Consider the following 22,141-nt stretch of genomic DNA (forward strand, 5'->3'; position numbering starts at 1 on the left):
TATCTGAGCTGCAAGGAGTGAAGTCCGAGCATGCCCAGAATAAAGTTCGTTGGTAGAGCCACAGATAGTGGCCGCACTCCCTCATGAAGAGACGTCTCAAACTGTTTTTGAACCCTCTGCAACATGAGTGATCACCTCACGCATGATTAAAGATAAAACTATGCATAGCTGAAGTCCTTTTATATATTGCATCCATATCACGAGAAAAGTTGGGTGTGTAGAAAGACTAGTCATTACATTATCCACTTACACTTATAAACTGCGTGATGGTTGGTTAGTTATTTAATGTCATGATCGTGGTCGGAATATTGAGACAAAAGTTGAGTAAAAGCGCACCTGTTCTTGTTGAGCTGTATGGCAAACCCGCTCATGGGCTGCATGGCCTTGTTGGTCAGCGTCAGCTCCATGCACGGCTGCCCCCCGCGCCTCACAAAGCTGCCCCACACCTCCAAACCCTTGCCCTTGTCGGCGGGCAGCCAGCAGTGGCGGGGAGGTGCTGGGGCCCCCTCGCGAGCCCCCCCGGCGGCTCCGCCCGCGCCCCCGAAGATGTCGCTCAGCAGGCCCGAGTTGCCGCCCATTGCGGGGAAGGCGGGTGACGGCTCGGGTACTCCGCCCAGCTGGAAAGAGAATGTATTAATATATAAAACCGGTACATAGATCTACAAGTCACATAGTGGGATAGATTGCGTTGAAAGGGTGAGCAATGAAAGTGTTTCAAACTCAATCACATTCAATTGACCGATAAATCGACGACCAGTGCCAATCAGAATTCTCCGTTGAACGCCGATGCTTGATAGCTGATTACAATTTGATCAAAAATTGTAACAGGTTAAGAAATGGCATTTAACTCTTTGCACGCGGCCGTATCAACTGTTGTTACGGCAAAAAGTCTATACTCACACGCGGCTGTATCGACAGTTGATACGGCAACTTTGACGGCCGATATTCCCGCTCTCTTTCGTCATAAATGTATTTCTTGCTCACTTGGACATTTGTAGAACTATCACGATGCTGACATCTACAAGAATTTCTCAAAAATAAAATTGTATTTCATAAAAAAAGATCGATAACCAAGTGCGCCTCTTCGCGCCTTTTAGTCCTTTAGTTTACATTTTTGTCAACGGATGGCGTTAGTACTAGTTTGTCATTCACAACTTTTCATAACTAAGAATGATAAGTGATCATGGTGTCCCACTTGTGTCTATAAACACAGTGGCCTAAGTACACACACACCGAGAGTGGTTTATTTATGACGCCGAGTGAATGGCGGGACCACATTCAAAATATACGGTACGTCTTTGTGTGAAATTTGATGTTTTTGTTTTTATAAACATCTAAGAGTGTTGACACACGAGGATTTGTTATCATATTGTGGAGAATAATCTGTTCTGTCTATATAGTCCAATAAATCATGCCAGAATGCTATAATTTGACATTTAATTGCGTGCATAGGTATTTGAAAATATGTACCGCGTACGGGTATAGATAAAACGGAGCAAATTAACGCGTTCAAAAGGTTAAGAAGTAGTGACTCTTGCTCCACTGACGTTCTTTTGAAAGGCTGCTCTAAGGAGCTAGGAACATTGATCCCTGGTGCACTTGCAACTCGACGTACACTAGCGGAACACCCGTTCAACGATTGATGAGAACGGGCCACTTCTTCAACTCATTTTGGTGCAAGACGGCTCATATGTGGAACGAGTTACCGGCATCCTTCATATAATCCGGGCCTCTTCAAGACCTAAATTAATAAATCCCTTCCTACAACCCCTATCTTAACCAGGCTCACAACGCTGGCGGACATAGTTCCCCTGCCTTTACACTCTTAACAGTGGCGCTCTTGTGAGGTGTCAAATAAAAAGAAAAACATTCTCAGTTCAGTTGCGATTTTTTTGTTTGTTGATAAAGTTAGCTATTCTGGGAAAACATGTTATGATATAAACATGACATATATTTTAAAAATAAGATATATTATCTGGGAAACAGAAAACAATTGAAAAGTGAAAATCCTGGTTTTTGGTTCGATTTTTGAACACAACTCGTCGAGGTAATTTTCACGCGGCTTTTCGTATTTTCATCCGGAAATCGAGTGTATGCTGAAGATTTCGAATTCCGGCTCTCCAGAGGTCAACGAGGAGAGTCCAAATGTAAAAAATTCAAAATGGCGATGATAGTCGATACGATTGTGATAGTGAATTTGAAACACTGATTCAAAAATCAATTAACAATACAAGCAAAATATTATAAAAATTTATGATTACCAGTACGTCCAGTCCTCCGCCGAGCAGGTCAAGGGAGGCAGAGGGGGCTGCGGGGGCGGCGGGCGCTGGCGGAGGGCCCCCGATGTCCATGGACAGCAAATCTCCAATCAGGGACTCCTGCGTGACACACACAATAGGCATTCTGTCAGTATGCGGTATATACAACCAAGATAACGTTACACTTGTTCTGGCTAAACGTCTCCCACATTAAACCTTATTTACGCGCCTGTCACACACATGATCCATCAGCGGCTGTTCACATACGCTGATGTCAGATGTGAAGAGTAAGTGGAAAGAAAGATGAATCTCACTATCAGGGCGACAAAAAGTTGATAATGCTATCTGGGAAATTTTTTGAAATTTAGTGATATCAATCTTTCGTTCTGCTTACTAGATATGGGCAGAATTATTCACAGTGGTGAATCGATTCAATCTGATTCCCCTAGTCTTGTGAATTGATTCTTTTTATTCGTTCATTCAATAAAAAAAAAAAATTGATAAAAGTGTATATTACAATATGTAAATCGATAGAAAAATACATTTATATAAGGCTAGCACAGCTGCGTTTAAGATTTTTTTGCGTTGTATAGCTAAAGTCTACGATTAAATCTTAAAAATAGACACTTTCATCAGTAATGAATCCATGAAGTCTTACTGAAAATCCTCGAAAAAGAGCCTCGTGACGGGATAGATTGAGTTAAAAAGGTCAGAGTTGTAAAGGTTAAAGAAAGAAAGACAAACCTTCCCAGATTACAAATAACCTGACATTATTTGAATTCTCTCCACTCCCATCATTATAAGCTGAAAGCGATGGTTGTGCAGTGATGAAGGACTTAGCTTGTAGAGGATTGAACCAGCGACGCGTGGGTGCGAATACAACACAGCTACAAAGTTTGGAACATAACCGTCGGATTCTCAATATCATTTAATGGCATCCTTAGGCGGATCCCTCAAGCTAAAGATAAACTGAGTGATCTGCCTTAGTTGGAAAATAGGAGCAGAGCTTAATCTCACAAGAAACCTGCCAGTTTCGGATATGTGAGAGATGCAGAGAATTGTTAAAACCGGGGAAATATGTGAGAGGCAGAGATATGTCCAAAGCTGGACGCTAGAAGGCTCATGCAGAAGAAGAAGACGAATTGCAATGTTCCTTACGGGGGTTATGAAATCACTTTTATAGGCCCAGCTGCTAACCCTGTAAAAATAGTCAATCAAGTACGTCAAACAATTGAATTTGGGAGCCATCTCTTATCCAGAGATGTATCTGCTCTAAGAAGCTAGCAGAATTGATTCCTTGTGCACCAGTGAACTTAGGCGACTCTTGAAGGACATGGGCGGAACACTACTTCACCTTAACACGCCTGACAACGCTGCTCAACAATGTGGCGATATAGTTCCCCTGTCTTTACACCGTACAGACAGGGGTGCCCTTGCGAGGTGTCACATAAAAAGAAAACAACTGTCCAAAACATGAATTGGCTCATGAAAAAGGAGGAAGCTAAACGCTTCAAAAATCAACAACATCAGTCAATTTATCTCTGATTTCTGATGTTTTGCGATCCTTATCACATCCAAGAGTGCATTTGTTGGGCTGAAGAGTTAGCCGGATGAGTACGACGGAGCAGAGGTCAGGTTAGGTTATTGGGATGAGGTGGGAGAGGGGGGGCGCAGTAGTAGATGTATGGAAGGTGTGGCTCACATCGCGGAAGAGGTTTACAGTATTGACCTGGTTAGGTATGACCGTAGCCGCGCGTTCGCGGTCCTGTGAGTGGTCTTCTGTGGATCCCTGGCGCGCTGGCAAGGACTTGCGTACTCCCGCTCCTCGACCTGGAACAAAAAAACAAATACAACCAGGTTGTAATATACTATACTGAACTGTAATGATCTTAAATTAATATTATTCTTTCTGTGAATGAAAAATGATACAATATTCTCAGTCAATTAAAACAATATATTATCTCTAGAGGATTAGAAACCCAATGAAAAAGAGTCATAGAATACACAGTACCTTCCACGAAGGCGGTGGGAGGTTTGTGGTAGACCGAGGCCAGCGAGCTGATGTGGCAGATGAGTTCATCGAGCAGCGTTGGCTCCAGCAGGTCCGTCTCCTCGCTGATGAGCGGCTTGTCGGCCAGGACCACCTCCTTGGCGGCCGCGGGGTCGGTGGACAGCAGGCGCCAGTAGATGAACCCTCGATCCCTACCGACGTAGAAGAGTTAATGTTGTGCTCGTGCCGGTGTTACAATCTCTCATTTAATTACAAGGTGTCAATTAAGAGTAGCAGGTGAAGTTATGGTGCAGCTATCAGAGATATAAATCAGTATAAGAAATTTCATGGTAGCTTTACAATTTTACAAATAAGGATAGGAATCACTGGTTAACACGTAGCGGCCGACAAGAAACTTTAATGGATAAAAAAAAATATTTTTGTTAAAGCCAACACATAGAAACAAACCATATTAACTAACCCAATCGAGGTACTATTCGAAGGCAAAATGAATTTATGAGGATGACACTACAATTGAGGAGCGTTTTCACAATGAGAAATGTCTGCAAAAACTTTTTTTTCATGACAGTTTTAAGTGGATAATCGTTTGGGGTTAATATTTTATGATGGCTTTAAATGCAAATTCAATTAACTGTTAGACAAGATGAATAATAAAAAAACTGAATTCATTTGTGAAAAGCCATGTTTATTTGAAAAGAAGTCGAAAATTGCGATTTTTGACAAATCTACATATATTTGAAAAAAAAAAAAAAATTTATATAGAAAGCAAAACATCATATATTTAGTTTCACTTTAAAATGATTGTTTTTAATAAAAACAAAAATTGATTTTTGTTTTATCTTTTAAAGTACAGGGTTTTCCAATAAGAGGTGTTATTTTGAATAGCCCGCTATTTCGGTAGATGTTACTTTTGAAGCTGTCATTTTTTGACATTTGACAAGTAGAAACTACGCCATTAATAAAAATGGAACGATACACGCTTCAACAACGCATTGAAAGTATTAAAATTCACTTGAGTGAATCAAATGCAAATCATCTTGAGTGATGAGGCCCATTTCCACCTCGGTGGCTTCGTCAACAAGCAAAATTGTCGCATCTGGAGCTCGGAAAACCCAAGAGTTATTGTTGAAAAGCCTCTCTATCCTCAACGTGTGACTTTTTGGTGCGGTTTATGGTCCGGCGAAGTAATTGGTCTTTACTTTTTCGAAAATGAGGCTGGAGCAACAGTTACGGTGAATGGATTGCGCTATCGAGAGATGATTAATGATTTTTTATGGCCGGAATTGGATGGTATTGATCTGGACAACGTTTACATTCAACAAGACGGCGCTACGTGCCACACAAGCAACGAAACCATTGATCTTTTACGATTGAATATCAAAATAACACCTCTTATTGGAAAACCCTGTATATACCTAATTCCAACAAAAAAATTATAATAAAAATTATTGAGTGATTTTTAGAATTTGCATATTAATGATTTTTTTAAATCCTAAATATACAGGTGAAAACATTGGCTATATAGCACTATAATCAGTTTATATGTCTCCGTATTAAAATTCAGAGGTATGATTTTTTTTTAATGAGGGCGAGAAATTAATTGAGAATGCCAATCACTCAACTCATGTTCCAGTTATTGACACAAGCACTCGAGCGGTTTATAAAAAAATTCTAAATATAACACTTACCAATAAAAAAATATCAAAAAAAGTAATAAATATCTGGACAAAAATTTGATAGGGAATTAGAAATAAGATTTTTATTTTTTATATAACTGGGGGCCTACTATATAATAATAACGACTCTTTATCGTCCGTTTTTCTTGAAATTAATATTTTAAAGAATTTGTGGAGCATGTGAAACAGATAATTCGTTACTTAGTCAACTCTAAAAGAGAGAGGCAAAAGAAATAAGGTAGATGTAAGGTACCTGAGGTCGGGATTGTCGGAGTCCTGCGTGGCCAGACTGAGGACGTGCTGAACCAGCTCCTGGGTGTCGGCCGGTCTCTTGAGGAACAGCTTCACCACGGCCGTCAGCAGCTGCAGTTGTACCTGGACGGGGCAAACAGCTGTTTAGTTATGTAATGTCCGCATGCGATGTATTCAACATGACGCCAGCACTGGAAAACAGTATATTGATTTGGCTTATTTTATTCTACAAGATGGAAACTTAGGCCTCGATAATTGCCACTCCCGAAAAGCTGGAAAGAATTTGTGTATATTTTATTTATTTATTCATTTTCGGGAAATCGACAGTTTACATTTAATCAGTTTGTAAATAAGTATCATTTAGTAAAATAAAACCCATTATGGATTTCCTCCTTGTGACTTTAACTGAGACAGCATAATATGGAATAAGTTATTTGAATTTGTGAGAAAGGAATATGAATCAAAAAAATTATACAAAACAAAAGATAATATAAAACGAAAAATTTACAAAACAATACATTTATAGCCATGGAGAGAGGTTGTAGATATAAATCAAATCATAATAGAGATATAAACAATAGAGAAGTAAACATTAATTCACAAACTATCAGAGAAATATTCTTTTATGGACCTCTTGTATTTGGTAAGTTCGCAACTGAAAATATCAACCTTGGATAATAAGCTATTGTAATTATTGCAATCGTGTTGAATCATTTTCAATCATTATTGAAACACAATTTGTGTATGTGTTGCTAGTATTTCATTGTAAGATGCACAGATGGGAGACATGCCAAATTTTGCACCTGAGAATTGTTTGTTTTGTGCTCAACAACATTCTGTGATAATAAGATGATATCTATGATAGATTTTCCAACATACCTGTGCATTCTCATCTTGGAAACCTTCCAAGAACGAGTCCAGCAGTTCATCGGCGTTATCGATACGCTCGGCATACTCCCCGATGATCCACACCATGGAGGCGCGCGCCTCTGGCTCGTCCAGCGTGTCGAGGTTCTCGCACAGCGTGCTGATGATGCTCTCGTACTTGTTGGGGTATTTGCGGAAGATGTCCTTGATTACCACGATGGCCTCCTGCACAACGTAGTTAACCTTGGTCTGGATCAGGTCCAGCAGGGTAGACACGCAGCGCTCTGCCGACGGCTCCACCTGCATACCAATCAGTTTAAATTTGTACCCATTGGGTAGGACTGACATTAATTTCGTATATTTACTTAATGTCATCCAATTTCAGAGAAATGCATATATGTCTGCTTGTGTATGCGCGATTGCCACCAAAATTTGATAGAATGCATTGTCATCGATAACAAGTGTATCTGCCGAGTTTCAGCTCGATCGAATGTGAGGAAGTGGGTTAATTTCCACTTCTAAGATTTGCATTCATTAATTCACAAAACAAAGGTGAAATTCAAATAGATATATTAGAAAAAAAAAGTAATATAAATGGCATATTGTCCAATTATTTTTTACATAGAATTATTTTTATTTAGCGGCCTACGTCCATAGCAGACCCTGCTTCTTCTCGCACAGTCGCTGGAGTTATTTCATCCAACTACGTCTATGGCGGCCCGCTGGATTTCTTGTATCGTAATGCGCCACAAAAAATAAAAAGAAAATAGCTTCTGCAGAAAGAGTATGGACGAACCTTGATGGCGCACCGTCCGATGGCGCGTACGGCTTTGCGCACAAAGTCCACGTCCACCTCCGTGGCGTACTCCTTCAGCTCGCCGAGCACCTGCGCAATGTTGGACTGCGCCGCCAGACGGATCATGATGTCCAGCTTCTCCAGTTTCACGTAGATGGGGTCGTTGTACTTGACGAAAAATACCTGCGAGCATTCGTCATGGTTTAGGATAGTGTCACAAAGAGAGAAAACATTTTAAACTTGTCAAATTGTAAAACAATGTGTGCGTTAGATCAATGCTAGGAACAAATCAGTCAACAAAGAATGACAGCTACAGTTTGGTAGTGAGGTTATGGAAGTAATCTAGTTTTTACGTTTTAGAGAATTCTACAATGATCTACTTAGATTTACAAAGTGAAATATAAAAGACTAGTTCTTTACCTTCATTTCATGCTTGAGAATGTCGGGCCTCTTCTGCACAATGAGGTTGATATTTCGCAGCGCTACGTACTGCACCTCCGGCTCGGCACTGAGAAGGGTCACCAGCGGCGGAGCCAGCTTCTTGCTTAGTCCCGCGCAGAAGTCCGTGTCTCCGGCCAGAATCTCCATCAACTTCATCAGCACCTGCCCATCAAACAAACAAAGGTTCAAATTACGTGACAAGGTTCAAATAATGTGGAAGTTTTCAAATAACATGGAAAGGATTAATAATGTGGAAAGGTTCAAATAACGTAAAAAGGTTACTATTCTCTACCTATTGACATTAGAAACACACAAACCAAAACACTCTTTAAAAATAAAATCATTGATTACCTCCAATAAAAATATACATTAGAAGTATTTCATAACATACTAAAAATTGTTCCTAATGTGTACATAATATGTATAATATGCCTCTTGGTCAAACTGAAACTTTATTAATTAATTACTTAAAATTATTCTCGCTTCGTCTTCATCTTCTATATTCATTCTTGAATTGTATAATTTAAAAATAAACAAAAAAATACTGAATTTATTTTATCTGACATTTTCACAATATTGTATAATCTAAAACCGAGTTAACAACCACTATGTAAATTGCCATCTCAACACAGGCGTTACACACCTAGTGAGATGGGCAATACGTCACTATTGTAACTAAATGTAATATTAAAATAAAATTAATAAAATAAAAACAGAAAGTTAAAATAATATGAAAAGTAAATAATAACATGAAAAGATTCAAATAATATGGAAAGGTTTAAATAATGTTAAAATAATATGTAAAGTTACTAATAAATAATAATAAAATGGAAAGGTTCAAATAATATGGAAAGTTAAATAATTATTTAGAAAGGTTAAAATAATATGGAAGTTAATAATTACTTGGAAAGGTTCAAATAATATGGAAAGTTAAATAATTACTTGGAATAGTTCAAACAATATGGAAAGTTAATAATAACATGGAAAAGTTAAAATAATATGGAAAGTTAATGATAAAATGAAAAGGTTCACATCATATGGAAAGTTAATAATAACATGTAAAGGTTCAAATAAAATGGAAAGGTTCACATCATATGGAAAGTTAATAATAACATGGAAAGGTTAAAATAAAATGGAAAGATTCAAATAATAGGGAAAGTTAATAATAACATGTAAAGGTTCAAATAAAATGGAAAGGTTCACATCATATGGAAAGTTAATAATAACATGGGAAGGTTAAAATAAAATGGAAAGATTCAAATAATAGGGAAAGTTAATAATAAAATGAAAAGGTTCAAATCAGGACCGACTCTACGCGCGCGCAAATGCAACAGTCCGCTCCGGGTGCTGAATTGCCAAGGCGCTAAAAATATCTAAAACCTAACAGTCTTAACACATCGCCCTTGAGATTATTTTTCATAAAAAAGGCACTACACAAAAATACAAATCATTAGAACATTATTGATTACAGTAATCACCTACCTAGGCGTTTACTGGTTTTGATAGGGGCGCCAAAATTTTACTCGCGCTAGGCACCGTTTGGCTCAGGGCCGGCCCTGGTTCAAATAATATACAAAGTTAACAATAACATGGAAAGGTTTAAATAACATGAAAAGGTTCAGTTCAAAATTTTCAATTGCCCTCGTAAATTGTCCGTCCGGTTTTGTGGATTATTTTGTTGTGTATAAGATAAGAATTATCGTAGTTATCACAAATGAAGCAGGACATCAAACATAACAAAATGACTCATAAAATCACAATTATAGCTTTCATGCATTGGTAATACAATCCTCTGATTAGCTATATTTACATACATACAAATTATTAACCGTTACAAATCAAACGTCTTCCTGCAATTCTTTATAGTTTTACGCTAATCATTGTCACCTTGAAAAATGATAATGAGCACTTTGTTTCATTGTCGTAACGAGTCTTCATACTTTTGTATGCTTTAATAGTAAAATGATATCTTAAAGCTTGCCTTGACAGCAGACAGCACAACGGCCGCATTTGCGTGCGCGAGACGTGGTGTAATCCTTTCGCAGATGCTCTGTGCTTCACGTGCGTCTGCTGGAGAATAGTTGCTCAGCGAGTCCAGGATAAACACCTGCCCCCACTCCGTACACTCGTTCAGGGCCGTCAGAAGCTTGTTGATGGTGGGCGCATTCATCTCTGTGGAAGAACAGATGTTAGAATATTCTGTTGGACGAGTGTTTCTTTCATATTTTGCTATTAGGATATGATTTCTGGTAGCAATTGGTAGGAAAGGCTTATATTAGCAGGGCGGTCGGTGACTTTTCAGTGAGCTAGAGGTGTAAGATTGAAAAATATGACATTATTGATGTTGCTGTTGTAGTTGAAATTTTTTTTATATCAATATTGGTGAAAATAACTTACCAACGAGAGGATGCCCACTAACACTAGCCTCATTGATCTCCGAGAGGGCGGCCACTGCATTGGCCACCACCATGGGGTTAGAGTCACTCAGCAGGTCCTTCAGCTGGTCCAGGAAGCCCTGCACAGAAGTGAGTTTGGTAGGTATTTAGATTTTTGGGAAAAATTAACCCAAATAAATATATAAAAATAAAAATACACACTGCTGATAAGTAAATGATAATATATTATATATGTAAAGTGTGACACATATAAGTGATTTTTTTTTGAGGGAGCATGGAGAGGGTGGGGGAAACATAAGACTAGGATAAAGGGACAAAGGATGGGAGTAGAGGAGAAGGTAGATTAGCGATCTAGTTTGAATGCAGTTGTATGTATACAGGTTTTTCGTTTTTTTTTTTCTTTTTTTTCTTAGGTTTGTCAACAGTGATTCATATCAGAGCTCTCGAAATTCAATTACACTAATTAAACTTGGTTGATACTATCACTAATTACAGACAAACACAACATTGATGAACACAAAACTATAAGTAAAGAATAATGTACATGTATGCACCTACATGCATACATGTATACACAAATATGTACACTTACATATACATTTCATAACAGCAACAGTAATTATTTTATAGATCAACACAATAGGTAGCTTTAAGTCTTGTTTACGTTTGATTTGAAGGTGGCCAGTGATGACATTGACAAATCAATGGGATGACTTTTATATGTCTCGTTAAAATAACGGCACATTCTTGGTAAAGGTGAGTCATACCCCAGCTTAGTTTTATATTTTTTAATATGTAACGGAATATAATGTATGAGTCGGGAACCAATTCTAGGAACGTTGAACATAATTTGATAGAGTAAAAAAGGGCAGTTTATTAGAGAATTAATAATTTTGAAAAGGAAATTTAAATCAATATTTAGTCTTCTCTGTTCAAGGGTGCGTACATTGTAGAAATTTAGTCTATCGGTGTAATGAGGAAGTGATCGAGCTCGCTTATCACAATACGCTAGGTGGTACATAAAATGTTTTTGAACCCGCTCTATTCGCTGAATATGAACTTTGTAGGTTGGACTCCATATAGAACTTGCGTACTCCAACACGTTGCGGGTGAAGGAATTGTATAGCGTTATTTTTGATTTGGGATTCTGAAAATTTTTACTATTTCGTTTGATAAATCCTAGCATTTTTAGGGATCTAGAAATAATGCTGTCGATATGAGGTGTGAAAGTTAGTTTTTTATCAAATATTACGCCTAGGTCCCGAATGGTTGTGACTTCCTGGAGTTTAGTACCGTCGATAAAATATTGAGTTGAGATTGAGTTGTGTTTACGTGTAAAAGTTATGTGGACACATTTTAAAGAATTCAGAAACATTCTATTGTCAGTGCACCATTTAGAAACTCTGTTGATATCATTTTGAAGGAGTATTGAATCAAGTAATGTGTGGATAATTTTAAAAATCTTACAATCATCGGCGAACAATAAAATTTTAGAATCCAAAATAACATCGCACAAGTCATTAATAAAAACAAGGAACAAGATCGGGCCCAAATGGGACCCTTGAGGTACTCCAGACGGCACATCTAATCCTCTTGACTCATAACCATCAAATACTACTCTTTGTTCACGGTCAGTTAGATAGGAGTGAAACCAGATTAGCAAGGTACCATGAACACCCATGCGTTTTAGTTTATGTATTAATAATCTGTGATTTACCTTATCAAAGGCCTTGCTAAAGTCAGTGTAGATGCTGTCTATCTGTTGACTTTTATCGACAGCTTCGGTTAAGGTAGTGACATAGCAAAGTAAATTGGAGGATGTTGATTTCTGGGAGAGAAATCCATGTTGTTTTGGAGTAATAAGATTTTTGAGATGATAATTCAGACTTGGACAAATTATTTTTTCGAAAATTTTAGCAAATGAACAGAGAATGGAGATGGGTCTATAGTTTGTGACGTCGTGAAGGTCGCCACTTTTAGGTATAGGTACAATATTTGCTTGTTTCCATCTTGTTGGGAAAACGGATGAAGACAACGATTTCCTGTAAATGATAGTCAGAGGGAGTGCGAGACTGTGCACACTTTTTAATTAGGATAGGTGGAATTTTGTCGGGACCCGGACCTTTGCTCTGGTCGAGGTTAAGCATTGCTATTTTTATATCGTGCACACTAATATTTACTGTGTGCAGAACGCCGTTTGATTGATCTATTGAAACGGGATGAGGTTGAGTCTCTTCGTTGCCTCTTATGTTATCTTTCTCTTATACTGATGAAAAGTGTTGGGCAAATAGTTCACTGCTTTCCTCGCCATTGGATGACTTTTTTTCTCCATACGTCATATTTTGGGGGATAGTACTGTTATTTTTTTTCTTTTGTTTGATAAATCTCCAAAAAGTTTTAACGCTATTATGATCAACCAGACATGATTCGATTTGTTGAATATATTTAAAGTAGCAATTACTAATGAGTTTGGAACAACGGGTGCGTAAGAGTTCGTAAGAATTTCTATCACGAGGATTTTTATATTTTTTATAGAGAATTCGAAATTTATTTTTTTCCTTAATAAGTTTAACTAAGTCTGGTGAGTACCAGTGGGGATACTGCTTATTACAATTTACAATTTTGGTTACGCATTTTTCAATTATACGATTCAGATGAGTGTAAAATATAGAAACCATATTGTCCACCGACATGAATTCAGGTAAAAGTAATGCCCAATCTAGTTCTTGTAATTCCTTATTGAATTGAATGTAATCATTTTTATTAAAATCATATTTAAGTTAGGTTTTATTTTTTAGCATTTTTGTTAATTTGAAATCAAAACTATAATCAATCTCTAAGGGTGGGTGATGTACATCAATGCGACTTAAGATATCGGTACTTTGCCTGACTTGTAGTTCATGTGAATTGGATAAAACGAGATCTAAGATTCTACCGTTACTGTTCACAATGTCATTGAATTGATTGAGGTTATTTAGGGCAAGAAAGTTCACAAGATGGTTGCCGATGTCATTATTATAATTTTCTGGAGATAAGAAATGAGTCTGGTTAGGCTCATTGCGGGTCCAACGAATACCTGCCAGGTTGAAATCTCCTATAATTAACAAATTCGATTCACCAACGCCTTCCATAACATTGCTAATTTTTTCAAAAAGGTATTCAAAATTATCAACAAGCAACGGGTCGGTATATAAAGAGCACAGATATAGAGACATCTCGTTAATTTGTTCTGGCTGAATTTGATAGTCACCCATACGTCTTCCAAGGTACTTTCCCAATGCTTGCAGCGGTTAGTTTGGTACTCTTGTAAAACGGCTATCAATACACCCCCTCCGTCACTTTTATGGTTAGAAGAACTGTTACGGTCCCTTCTGAAAACATTATAACGCGAGCCAAAAATTTCTGCATCAGATATAGAGTCGTTCAACCATGTTTCAGTTAGAATAATAATATCAAAATTGTTATTAAGTATTTCTAGATAAACTTCATTAAGTTTAGTTCTTAAACCCCTGCAATTCTGGTAATAAATTCTTAGGTTGTCCATGTCAGTATACATAATTCACAGATAATATACCAATTGAAATTAAACAAAATACGGTAGGAATCAGGCAAGCGAAGCTAACGAGTCCTGGTTGCGAATCACCACTACATGCGCTGAGTTTTCATCTTTGCGTACAAGTATTTTACCATTACGGATCCACACGAATTTATAATTAGCTTCTTTCGCTTTAATCCTCGTGGCTGCATGCAGGGCTTTGTTTGCTGGTGTGAGGTGTTCGCTGACGTATACCGGTGATTTGATGCCGTCGATGCCTAGATGTGTTGAGTTTAGCTTGGAGCTCATGTTTTTCTTGTTGTAGCTGACGACTGCAGCCAGGACTTCATCCCTTGCCCTCACGCTCGGGAGCTTCACGACGATTGACTTGGGCCTTCTGGAATCTGGTTTGATCTTGGGGACTCGATGAATGTTAAGTATTTCCGACTCGGCAAAGGGGCGAGAAATCACGGTTCCAAGTTGTTTAACGATCGATATCAGATTCTCAGATTTATGCTCAGGTACGCACTGGATCTCGACGTTGGTTTCCCTGGCTGTCTGTTCCATGTGGGACACGCGTGCATTAAGATCGCGCACTTCTGAGTTTAGCTTAACATTCTCAGCTTGTAAATTTTTTATTGTGCCCAATGAATCAGATAACTTTTTTTTCAGGTCTTCATACTCGGCGGAAATGAAGCTGATGGAGTCTTTTATGTCTGGCAGAATATTTAGTTTCGTATTAATTGTTTCGTTCATTTCTCGAAACTTTTTATCGATATAACTAATGATTTTATTGTCATCTTCCTCAGCGTCACTAGATGTCGTTGATTTCTTTTGTGCATTCCTCTGTCGACTCATGTTTATAGGAATTATTTATTTAAATATTTATTTTTAATTTGAATGTAGACACAGTATCGTGACTAATGCACAGAGCGAGAATGATTATGCCTGGTTGTGATTTTGGCTAAAAGTGATGTTGTCAATAATTAGTTCTTATTTCTTCAGATAGATGGTGTAGGATTGTTTATTTAAATTTAAAAAAAAGTAAAGTTTTTTTTTTTTTTTTTTTGCTGGTGTGAGGATCGAACTCGATGCGCCGCGGCCGGATAATGTTCAAGCGATAGTGGTGCGTTAACCCGCGCTGCCACGGCTCCCTTCTGTGTTGTGGCGTATTTCACTCCTATATACTGTAAATTGCCTTAGCACAGTATATAATAACAGATGGTTGATTTTTCGGCAACAACACTCTGACACTTCACAGTTAGTTTAAAACACTTGTAAAATATAAATGAGACTTTATAGATTTCACAAAATTCGACCATTCTCTAGAGTGTTCTTCGGGGACACATTTAACGATAAATTATATGGTTATTAGGAATTATAATCTACAAATTTTGGATATTTTTTTGGAGCGATTTTTTGACATGCACTCTTTATCACTTGACAAATAATAATTTATGTAGGTACTGTTATCTTTATCGGTTCGACAGTGAATTTTGATACTTGAAAAAGTTTGATTAATTTAATCAGAAGTAAGGGAAACTTAATTCGACTTTGAGCAAACCAGACTTGCTCACAACCAGAGATGTGCAAAATGGGTACCAAAAACCATTTGAAATGCAAAATGGAAATGGGTCAAAACTTTTCCATTTGAAAATGCAAAATGCAAAATGGTTTTTAGAAAAGCATTTAAAATGCAAAATACCTATTTTCAAAATGCATTGAAAATGCAAAATGGTTTCTCAGGTTTAAAATAATTATAGAATTTTTAAACAACTTTGTCATTTAATAATGGACATCAATGTAGAACAACTTGTGGGATAACAAATCATACATACTGATATGTACTGTGTAAAAAACAATTGAATTTGAGTGGAATATAATAGAATCTATAATTAACTAAAAATTGTCATTTTTAATGATTTTTTTATAAGGCCATCATCATTAATTTGTGTAGTAACCCTCTAGTGAGGGGACATCCACCAGTGAACAGTAAAGAAATACAGGACAGTGAGACAATCAGACAATATAAAATGTTGTTTTCTAGTGCGCACCCAATATTTGATCATAGATTGTCACAGAAAACTCCAAGCAGGCGCACTAGAAAACCCACAGATAATATGATACAACTTTGAGAAAACCAATATATATTCTATATTATGTAGGTATTATGTAGCCTTAGCCATTATTAGATTTTAGAAGAACGAGCTTCTCAAAAACATCATCACTTATTTTTCTTCTATGAGGTTTCGTGATTATACCTCCATTTGAAAAGAGACATTCAAATGGTGCTGAACTCGGAAGACAAGTATTGCATTTGATGAACATGTGCCTAACAGTAGAGTAGTCATGGAACATTTCAAAATCGGTTAATTTGTCTTGAAGGTATTGCAAGGCTTCTAAATCTGGAGTTCCTGCTGTTGCTGCGGAAGAATCAGATGAATCTTCATTATCTTCGAAAAAAATAAGATTCACCTGTACAAGACTATTAGTTCCAATTTGTGGATTTACATAACATTTTTTGGTATTTTCTTTTAATTTCCTTATTTGTAGTAAAAACAGTGAACGGACTCTGTCCTTCTGTTCTTTAGGTGTCCACTTCATTTTAAAAAATGGATACGACACTGTAGCGCAAATTGTACTTGTAGTAGCGACCATGTTTCCTTTTTTTTTGTTTTGTTTTTTTTTTAACATAGCATTCTACAATTCTAGCATAATATATTGGTTTTCTTTAGGAAGCGTGCATAGGTAGATAGTTCGATGTGAGATATAATAATATTAATTACAGTACTTACATGATTGTAAATCCAAAAACACCACGACCACAGATTATGAAACCATTGAAAACACAAAAAAATTGCGCGGGACTAATGTTGGCAACGTAAAAAAATAGAAACTCCTATCTAAAATTTAATATTTCAGTGTCATGGCCCCGTGTTCACTATTTGAATCTGTATTTTTTTTAATGGTATCACTTAATTGCCAGGGCTTCTACCAGGTAGCAACTTGACAGACGTAAATTATCTCTAATAGTTAGGTTGAGGACCGACTCATATACGGGGCCTATGAAAAAAAGATGAGTGGAGGTAACAGGAAGAATGTTGCAAAAAAGCATTTAAAATGGAAAATGCATTGAGAAAAGCATTTAAAATGCAAAATGCAAAATGGTTTTTAGAAAAGCATTTAAAATGCAAAATGGAAAATACCCATTTTGCATTTTGCATTTCCATTTGAAATGGATTTATTTGAAATAAAGCACATCTCTGCTCACAACTTACTTCTAGTGGTTTACCTCTTCAGTGGCTATCCGCCACTCAAAAGACATTATCATTTGATTCGCACAAAAATGTTTCTCATTTCCCACAGCTATTGAAATCGTATTATTATTATTTGATGGCCAATGTTTATAATTCAGGCTTGCAAATTTAGGGATTTATAACTAGATTATCTAGAAATTTCAACAATGTTAAGTGTGTTAGACCTAATACTGACAAAACAACGTGAGTTACTTGTATACGGTCAGATTAATTTACACCACCTCCTTTGTTTTTCTTTTTTTAAGGGCGGAGATGGTTTACACATAGTTTCCGTGAGCACTTAGGCCATAGGCCCATTGTGCTATCTGCCATTTTACCTCAATCCTTTAACAACAACACAGTCCCTTATAGTAAAGTCCCAGTAAAGTTCACCAGGGTTGTTATTGGGTATGTGGCTATGTGTTCTGGTTCTACTGTATGTCTCCCCAGGTATCTGACCTAGTTCCCACCAGGGCAGGACATTGGCACCATAGGTGAATTGGAGTCTCTTCATCCTCTTCACATTTCCTGCATCTATTGGTGTTTTCCACTCCCAATATCTGCATGTGTCTCCTGAGATGGCAGTATCCCGTTAGTAGTCTTACCAGTTCCCTCAGTGAGTTTCTGTCCATATCGAGTAGTTTCTTGGTTCGTCTAGGGTCTGGTCGTTTTATGAGTACTTTGGATTGTCTCATTCCAGGTGCCCTCTCCCATTCTTTGCAGTGCTGGGATTTGACCCATCTATCAATATGTAATTTTGTGTGGCAAGCTGCTACTCCTGCGGCCGGCTCGGATCCTACAAGTGGTGCTTCGCCCCTTTCCTTGCTAGTTCGTCAGCCCGCTTGTTGCCCTCAATACCTTTATGTCCTGGTACCCAGATAAGGGTTATTTTATTGATGGTAGCGAGTTCTGTAAGAACAGTACACCACCTCCTTACTATGCACAACTCAGTTTGTTCCCGTTTCCCTTGAAGGCAGGTCTATTGTTTTGTATGTCAATGGTAAAAACAGAATTGCATGATAATAATATTGATAAAGTTCAAAATAATACCTGGTCCTCCACCATGCTGGAAGAGATATCGTACAGCTTAGCCACGCACACCGCGGCGGTCTTGCGCACGTAGGGGTCCTCGTCGCGCAGACACTTGCGCAGCGGCTCGCACAGGTACTCGGTGATCTTGTCGACGCGGATGCAGCCCATTGTGCGCACGGCCAGCGCACGAATCAGCGGGTTCGGGTCCTCGCAGTCCTGCGGTCATATACCATGAATACTCATAACACATGATTATTGCAAACCGTTAAGGTTAACTCTAATACGGATTTCGCACCAAGTTAGTCTTAGTCACGTCCAGTCAACAGATTTCGCACTAAATATGTCATCCAGATGAAATCAGTCCTGCGGTCATATTTCAAGAATACTCAGAACACATTATGATTACTGCGCACTGTTAAGGCTAAGTCTAATACTGATTACCCACCAAGTAAGTGTTATTTAGTCACGTCCAGTCAATAGGTTTTGCACTGAATACGTCAGCCTAATGAAATGATGAAGATGAATGCACTGAATTGGACGTAGTTTTGCAGAAAGCATCCAATCCCAAAAAGATGAAAGTGATAAAAATACAAAAGCATATTACGGCATTTCTGAAGTAAATATAAAAAAATAAATATTGTGAGAATTTATGTATATAGGTAATTTATTATCGATCAACATATTTATTGTAGCAGTCACGGGACGTCTGGCAGACGTGAAACATAAAAATTGATTTTAATTGAAGGAAGTAAAAATGTAAGTAAACAAGTCTTTATAATTCGAGTGGGACCTATATTTTCACCAGGAGACAGTAGCGTAGCGCCAGCGCAAAAATACCGGATCAAAATGTGTTAATATAAATATTAACGGACGTCTTATACATCAATTTAAGTCAGATAATTGAAATGTGCCAAAAATGTATTTGGAGCATGGATGCTTTCTGCATAACTACTTACATTGCTATTGCTACGGTAATAACTCCAATCCAGAAGCGTCTAATCAGACTGGCCACGCACGACTGGCTAGCGTGGACTGACTTGGTGTGAAACGGCCCTAACGTAATATATGCTATATTCCTGGTTGTTAGATTATAATTCGGTACCATAACGGCAATCAATTAACATGGTTGTATGAAGTTGATCTACCTTAACTTAATTGGTATGTATGCTCAGGATGATTGCATAGTTTTAAATATGATTTGAATGAAATTCGGGTGTAAGGCGGTTGTTTGCTACTGTTTGCCACGTGCAACTGAATATTACTGACACAAGTGTGTCGCCATGAGCAATTGATGATGCACCGATTTACCTCGGTTGTTGCAGCGAGAATTTAACGCGTTAAATTTATTAAAACTGTTTTACATCTACATTTGAATAAATTAATTGGAATCATCTTTGAGGTGATTTTGCTAAAAAACGGCGCTATACAAATCATCTAAATATTATAATTTTGTTTAATTCAAAATTGTGTCCGTGAAAAATAAGTTAGTGTGTTGAAGGTGAAATTGGAGAATTTGAAGGTAAAAAATGCAGAACAAATTTTTTCACTTCATGTCTCATCTAAATATAATACATCAATGCGGATAGTCGGAACTCCCGACAAATCAGTTCCAGTTTTGAAAATTACAGTTAAAATATTATATTGCACGTACACACTTTATCGCTTATCTGGATTCTCTAAACAAACACTTCCAATTTTGAAAATGAAGCTTAAATTCAAATCAATAGTTGAATGAACCAGAGTTACAGATGGAGGCACAACCGAAATTAGAATTTTTAATTGTGCATAACCATAGACATATGAATATTAGTAGACCTGCCCTAAGTGATTAAAAGCGTATTATTCCCCACTCCCCATACCGGTTCCATTGGAGCCGGCTGGGCTCGCGTATGGCTTCCCGTGAATCTTGAGAATGTGACGTCATCATTCTTGTTCGAACTAGCGTCGAGCTACGGTCGAGGCATTTTATGAAATAACACGGCAAAATAGTGGCTTGTGCTATGAAAACTTGTAAAAATAGATGTGAAAAAGAGAATAAACCCAATTGTCGTATTACATTCCATATGTAAGCATCATTTTAAGCTTATTCACATCGTATAATATGAATCAGTTGTAGAAACATATACTATCACATCGAGATACATCTGGTCGAATGTAGCGATTCTCAAGTGTGCGCATCGTTGTTACTGGGAAGTAAATTATGAACACTTATAAAAGTGTCTTAACTAAATACGTAAACAAAATATTCGACTCTGAAAATAGAAGAAATTTTTTTTTGCCGAATTTGGACTTCGCAAATTTGTTCATAACGTGGCGAGTAATTTGCACTCCCATGTAAAAATGTCTATTCTTTCAAAACCAGATATTACTTTTAAGAACTAAATGGTGATATTATAATGCGAGATGCCTATATACTGTCAGATTGATTTATTGACGAATCACAGTCAGCTTTACCCCCTTCGTTCTTCAACAGTTGATTTTACCCCTCACCTTTAATTTCTAGTCTATATATTCATATGTCTGTGTGCATAACCTATTACCATCTCAGTACCGAATCATTTCTAACTTTCTGCTCAAATCTGGCAAAAAAAAAAAAAACGCTTACAGTGATATGCCAATAAGTGTGATGAAAATTGTCTTATTATTTTTTTTAAAATACTTTCTTCAATCAAGAAATAGGAGATAAAAAAAAATCTTCTGTGTTGTAATAAAGCCAATTTCGCCCCACGCTAAAAGTATATTTGTGGAGCGAAAGAAGTATTACTTAGGTAAAGCGATTTGATATAATCATAGTAGCTAAATACATAAAGTGTGTTGGATATTTCAAAGGCCAAACAAGATACATTGCAGTAAAAAAATTACATTTAGCAATAGCCAGAATAATGGATGAAAGGTTAATATTTTGTATGATTATGCAATTTTTTATTATATAATACCACAAAATATTACTGAATAATTTGATATTACTCAGACTTATCCATGTATGAATAAATTGCAGTTTTCCATGTTATCGTTTGGAAGGTAATTTTGGATTAATTCAGTGCCAATTCTTCAAGGAGTCGTGATTTCTCAGCTACTGGGTTGTTAACAGTATCTAAATCTAAAGTGAAAGGAGATAACAAATAAAAAAACCACTATAATATATTATGCATAACCCGCCATAAACTCAATAGGTACTTCATGTTACTAGTTGATGTAATATCTTCGATATTAGTTTAAGAACTCACCCATAGATGGCATTAGATATTAGTCTATTATTTAACCCATAGATGGTGTTTCGCTGTCGAGTATTGTAGAGACCGGGCGTATAATAAATATGATGGCAATCTCAAGGTCGGGGCCCAGATTATTCCAACCGCCTGCTAATTAAGATGTCAAAGCCCATTGTCAATCTACCGCAAGTGTTTTATTGAACTGGAGTTCTATTTAATAAGAGAGTTTGTGAGAAAACCAGGAGATACAACAGTTAGTAACGTTTGAAACTAGATTCCTGCTTATACTTTTTATTTCTACAATGGTGAAAGATGCGCAGCACAAAAAGTTGTCACCATAGCACATATCGTCCATCAATACCGTCAATG

At 37.2% G+C, this 22,141-nt stretch overlaps 1 protein-coding gene across 4 annotated transcripts in view; it reads right to left on the reverse strand.

Annotated features, from left to right (window-relative positions):
* Positions 1-22,141, reverse strand: part of AP-1-2beta (adaptor protein complex 1/2, beta subunit) — a 30,269-nt gene that overhangs the window by 2,527 nt on the left and 5,601 nt on the right. For 2 of the 4 annotated variants that reach the window (XM_089645199.1, XM_089645198.1), the window contains 11 exons: positions 18,579-18,776; positions 10,699-10,816; positions 10,283-10,473; positions 8,281-8,463; positions 7,861-8,043; positions 7,077-7,364; positions 6,199-6,320; positions 4,270-4,460; positions 3,988-4,088; positions 2,262-2,378; positions 337-617 (listed from right to left, as the gene is read on the reverse strand). In XM_089645199.1, the coding sequence (XP_089501325.1) occupies positions 337-617; positions 2,262-2,378; positions 3,988-4,088; positions 4,270-4,460; positions 6,199-6,320; positions 7,077-7,364; positions 7,861-8,043; positions 8,281-8,463; positions 10,283-10,473; positions 10,699-10,816; positions 18,579-18,776 (1,973 nt within the window). Of the gene's footprint in view, positions 1-336; positions 618-2,261; positions 2,379-3,960; positions 4,089-4,269; positions 4,461-6,198; positions 6,321-7,076; positions 7,365-7,860; positions 8,044-8,280; positions 8,464-10,282; positions 10,474-10,698; positions 10,817-18,578; positions 18,777-22,141 lie in introns of all 4 variants that reach the window. The other 2 variants (XM_089645197.1, XM_089645196.1) reach the window with 1 other exon arrangement.

Source organism: Hesperophylax consimilis, chromosome 22 (assembly GCF_061612785.1).
Source record: "Hesperophylax consimilis isolate HC1 chromosome 22, BYU_Hcon_1.0, whole genome shotgun sequence".
Classification (NCBI taxonomy): domain Eukaryota; kingdom Metazoa; phylum Arthropoda; class Insecta; order Trichoptera; family Limnephilidae; genus Hesperophylax; species Hesperophylax consimilis.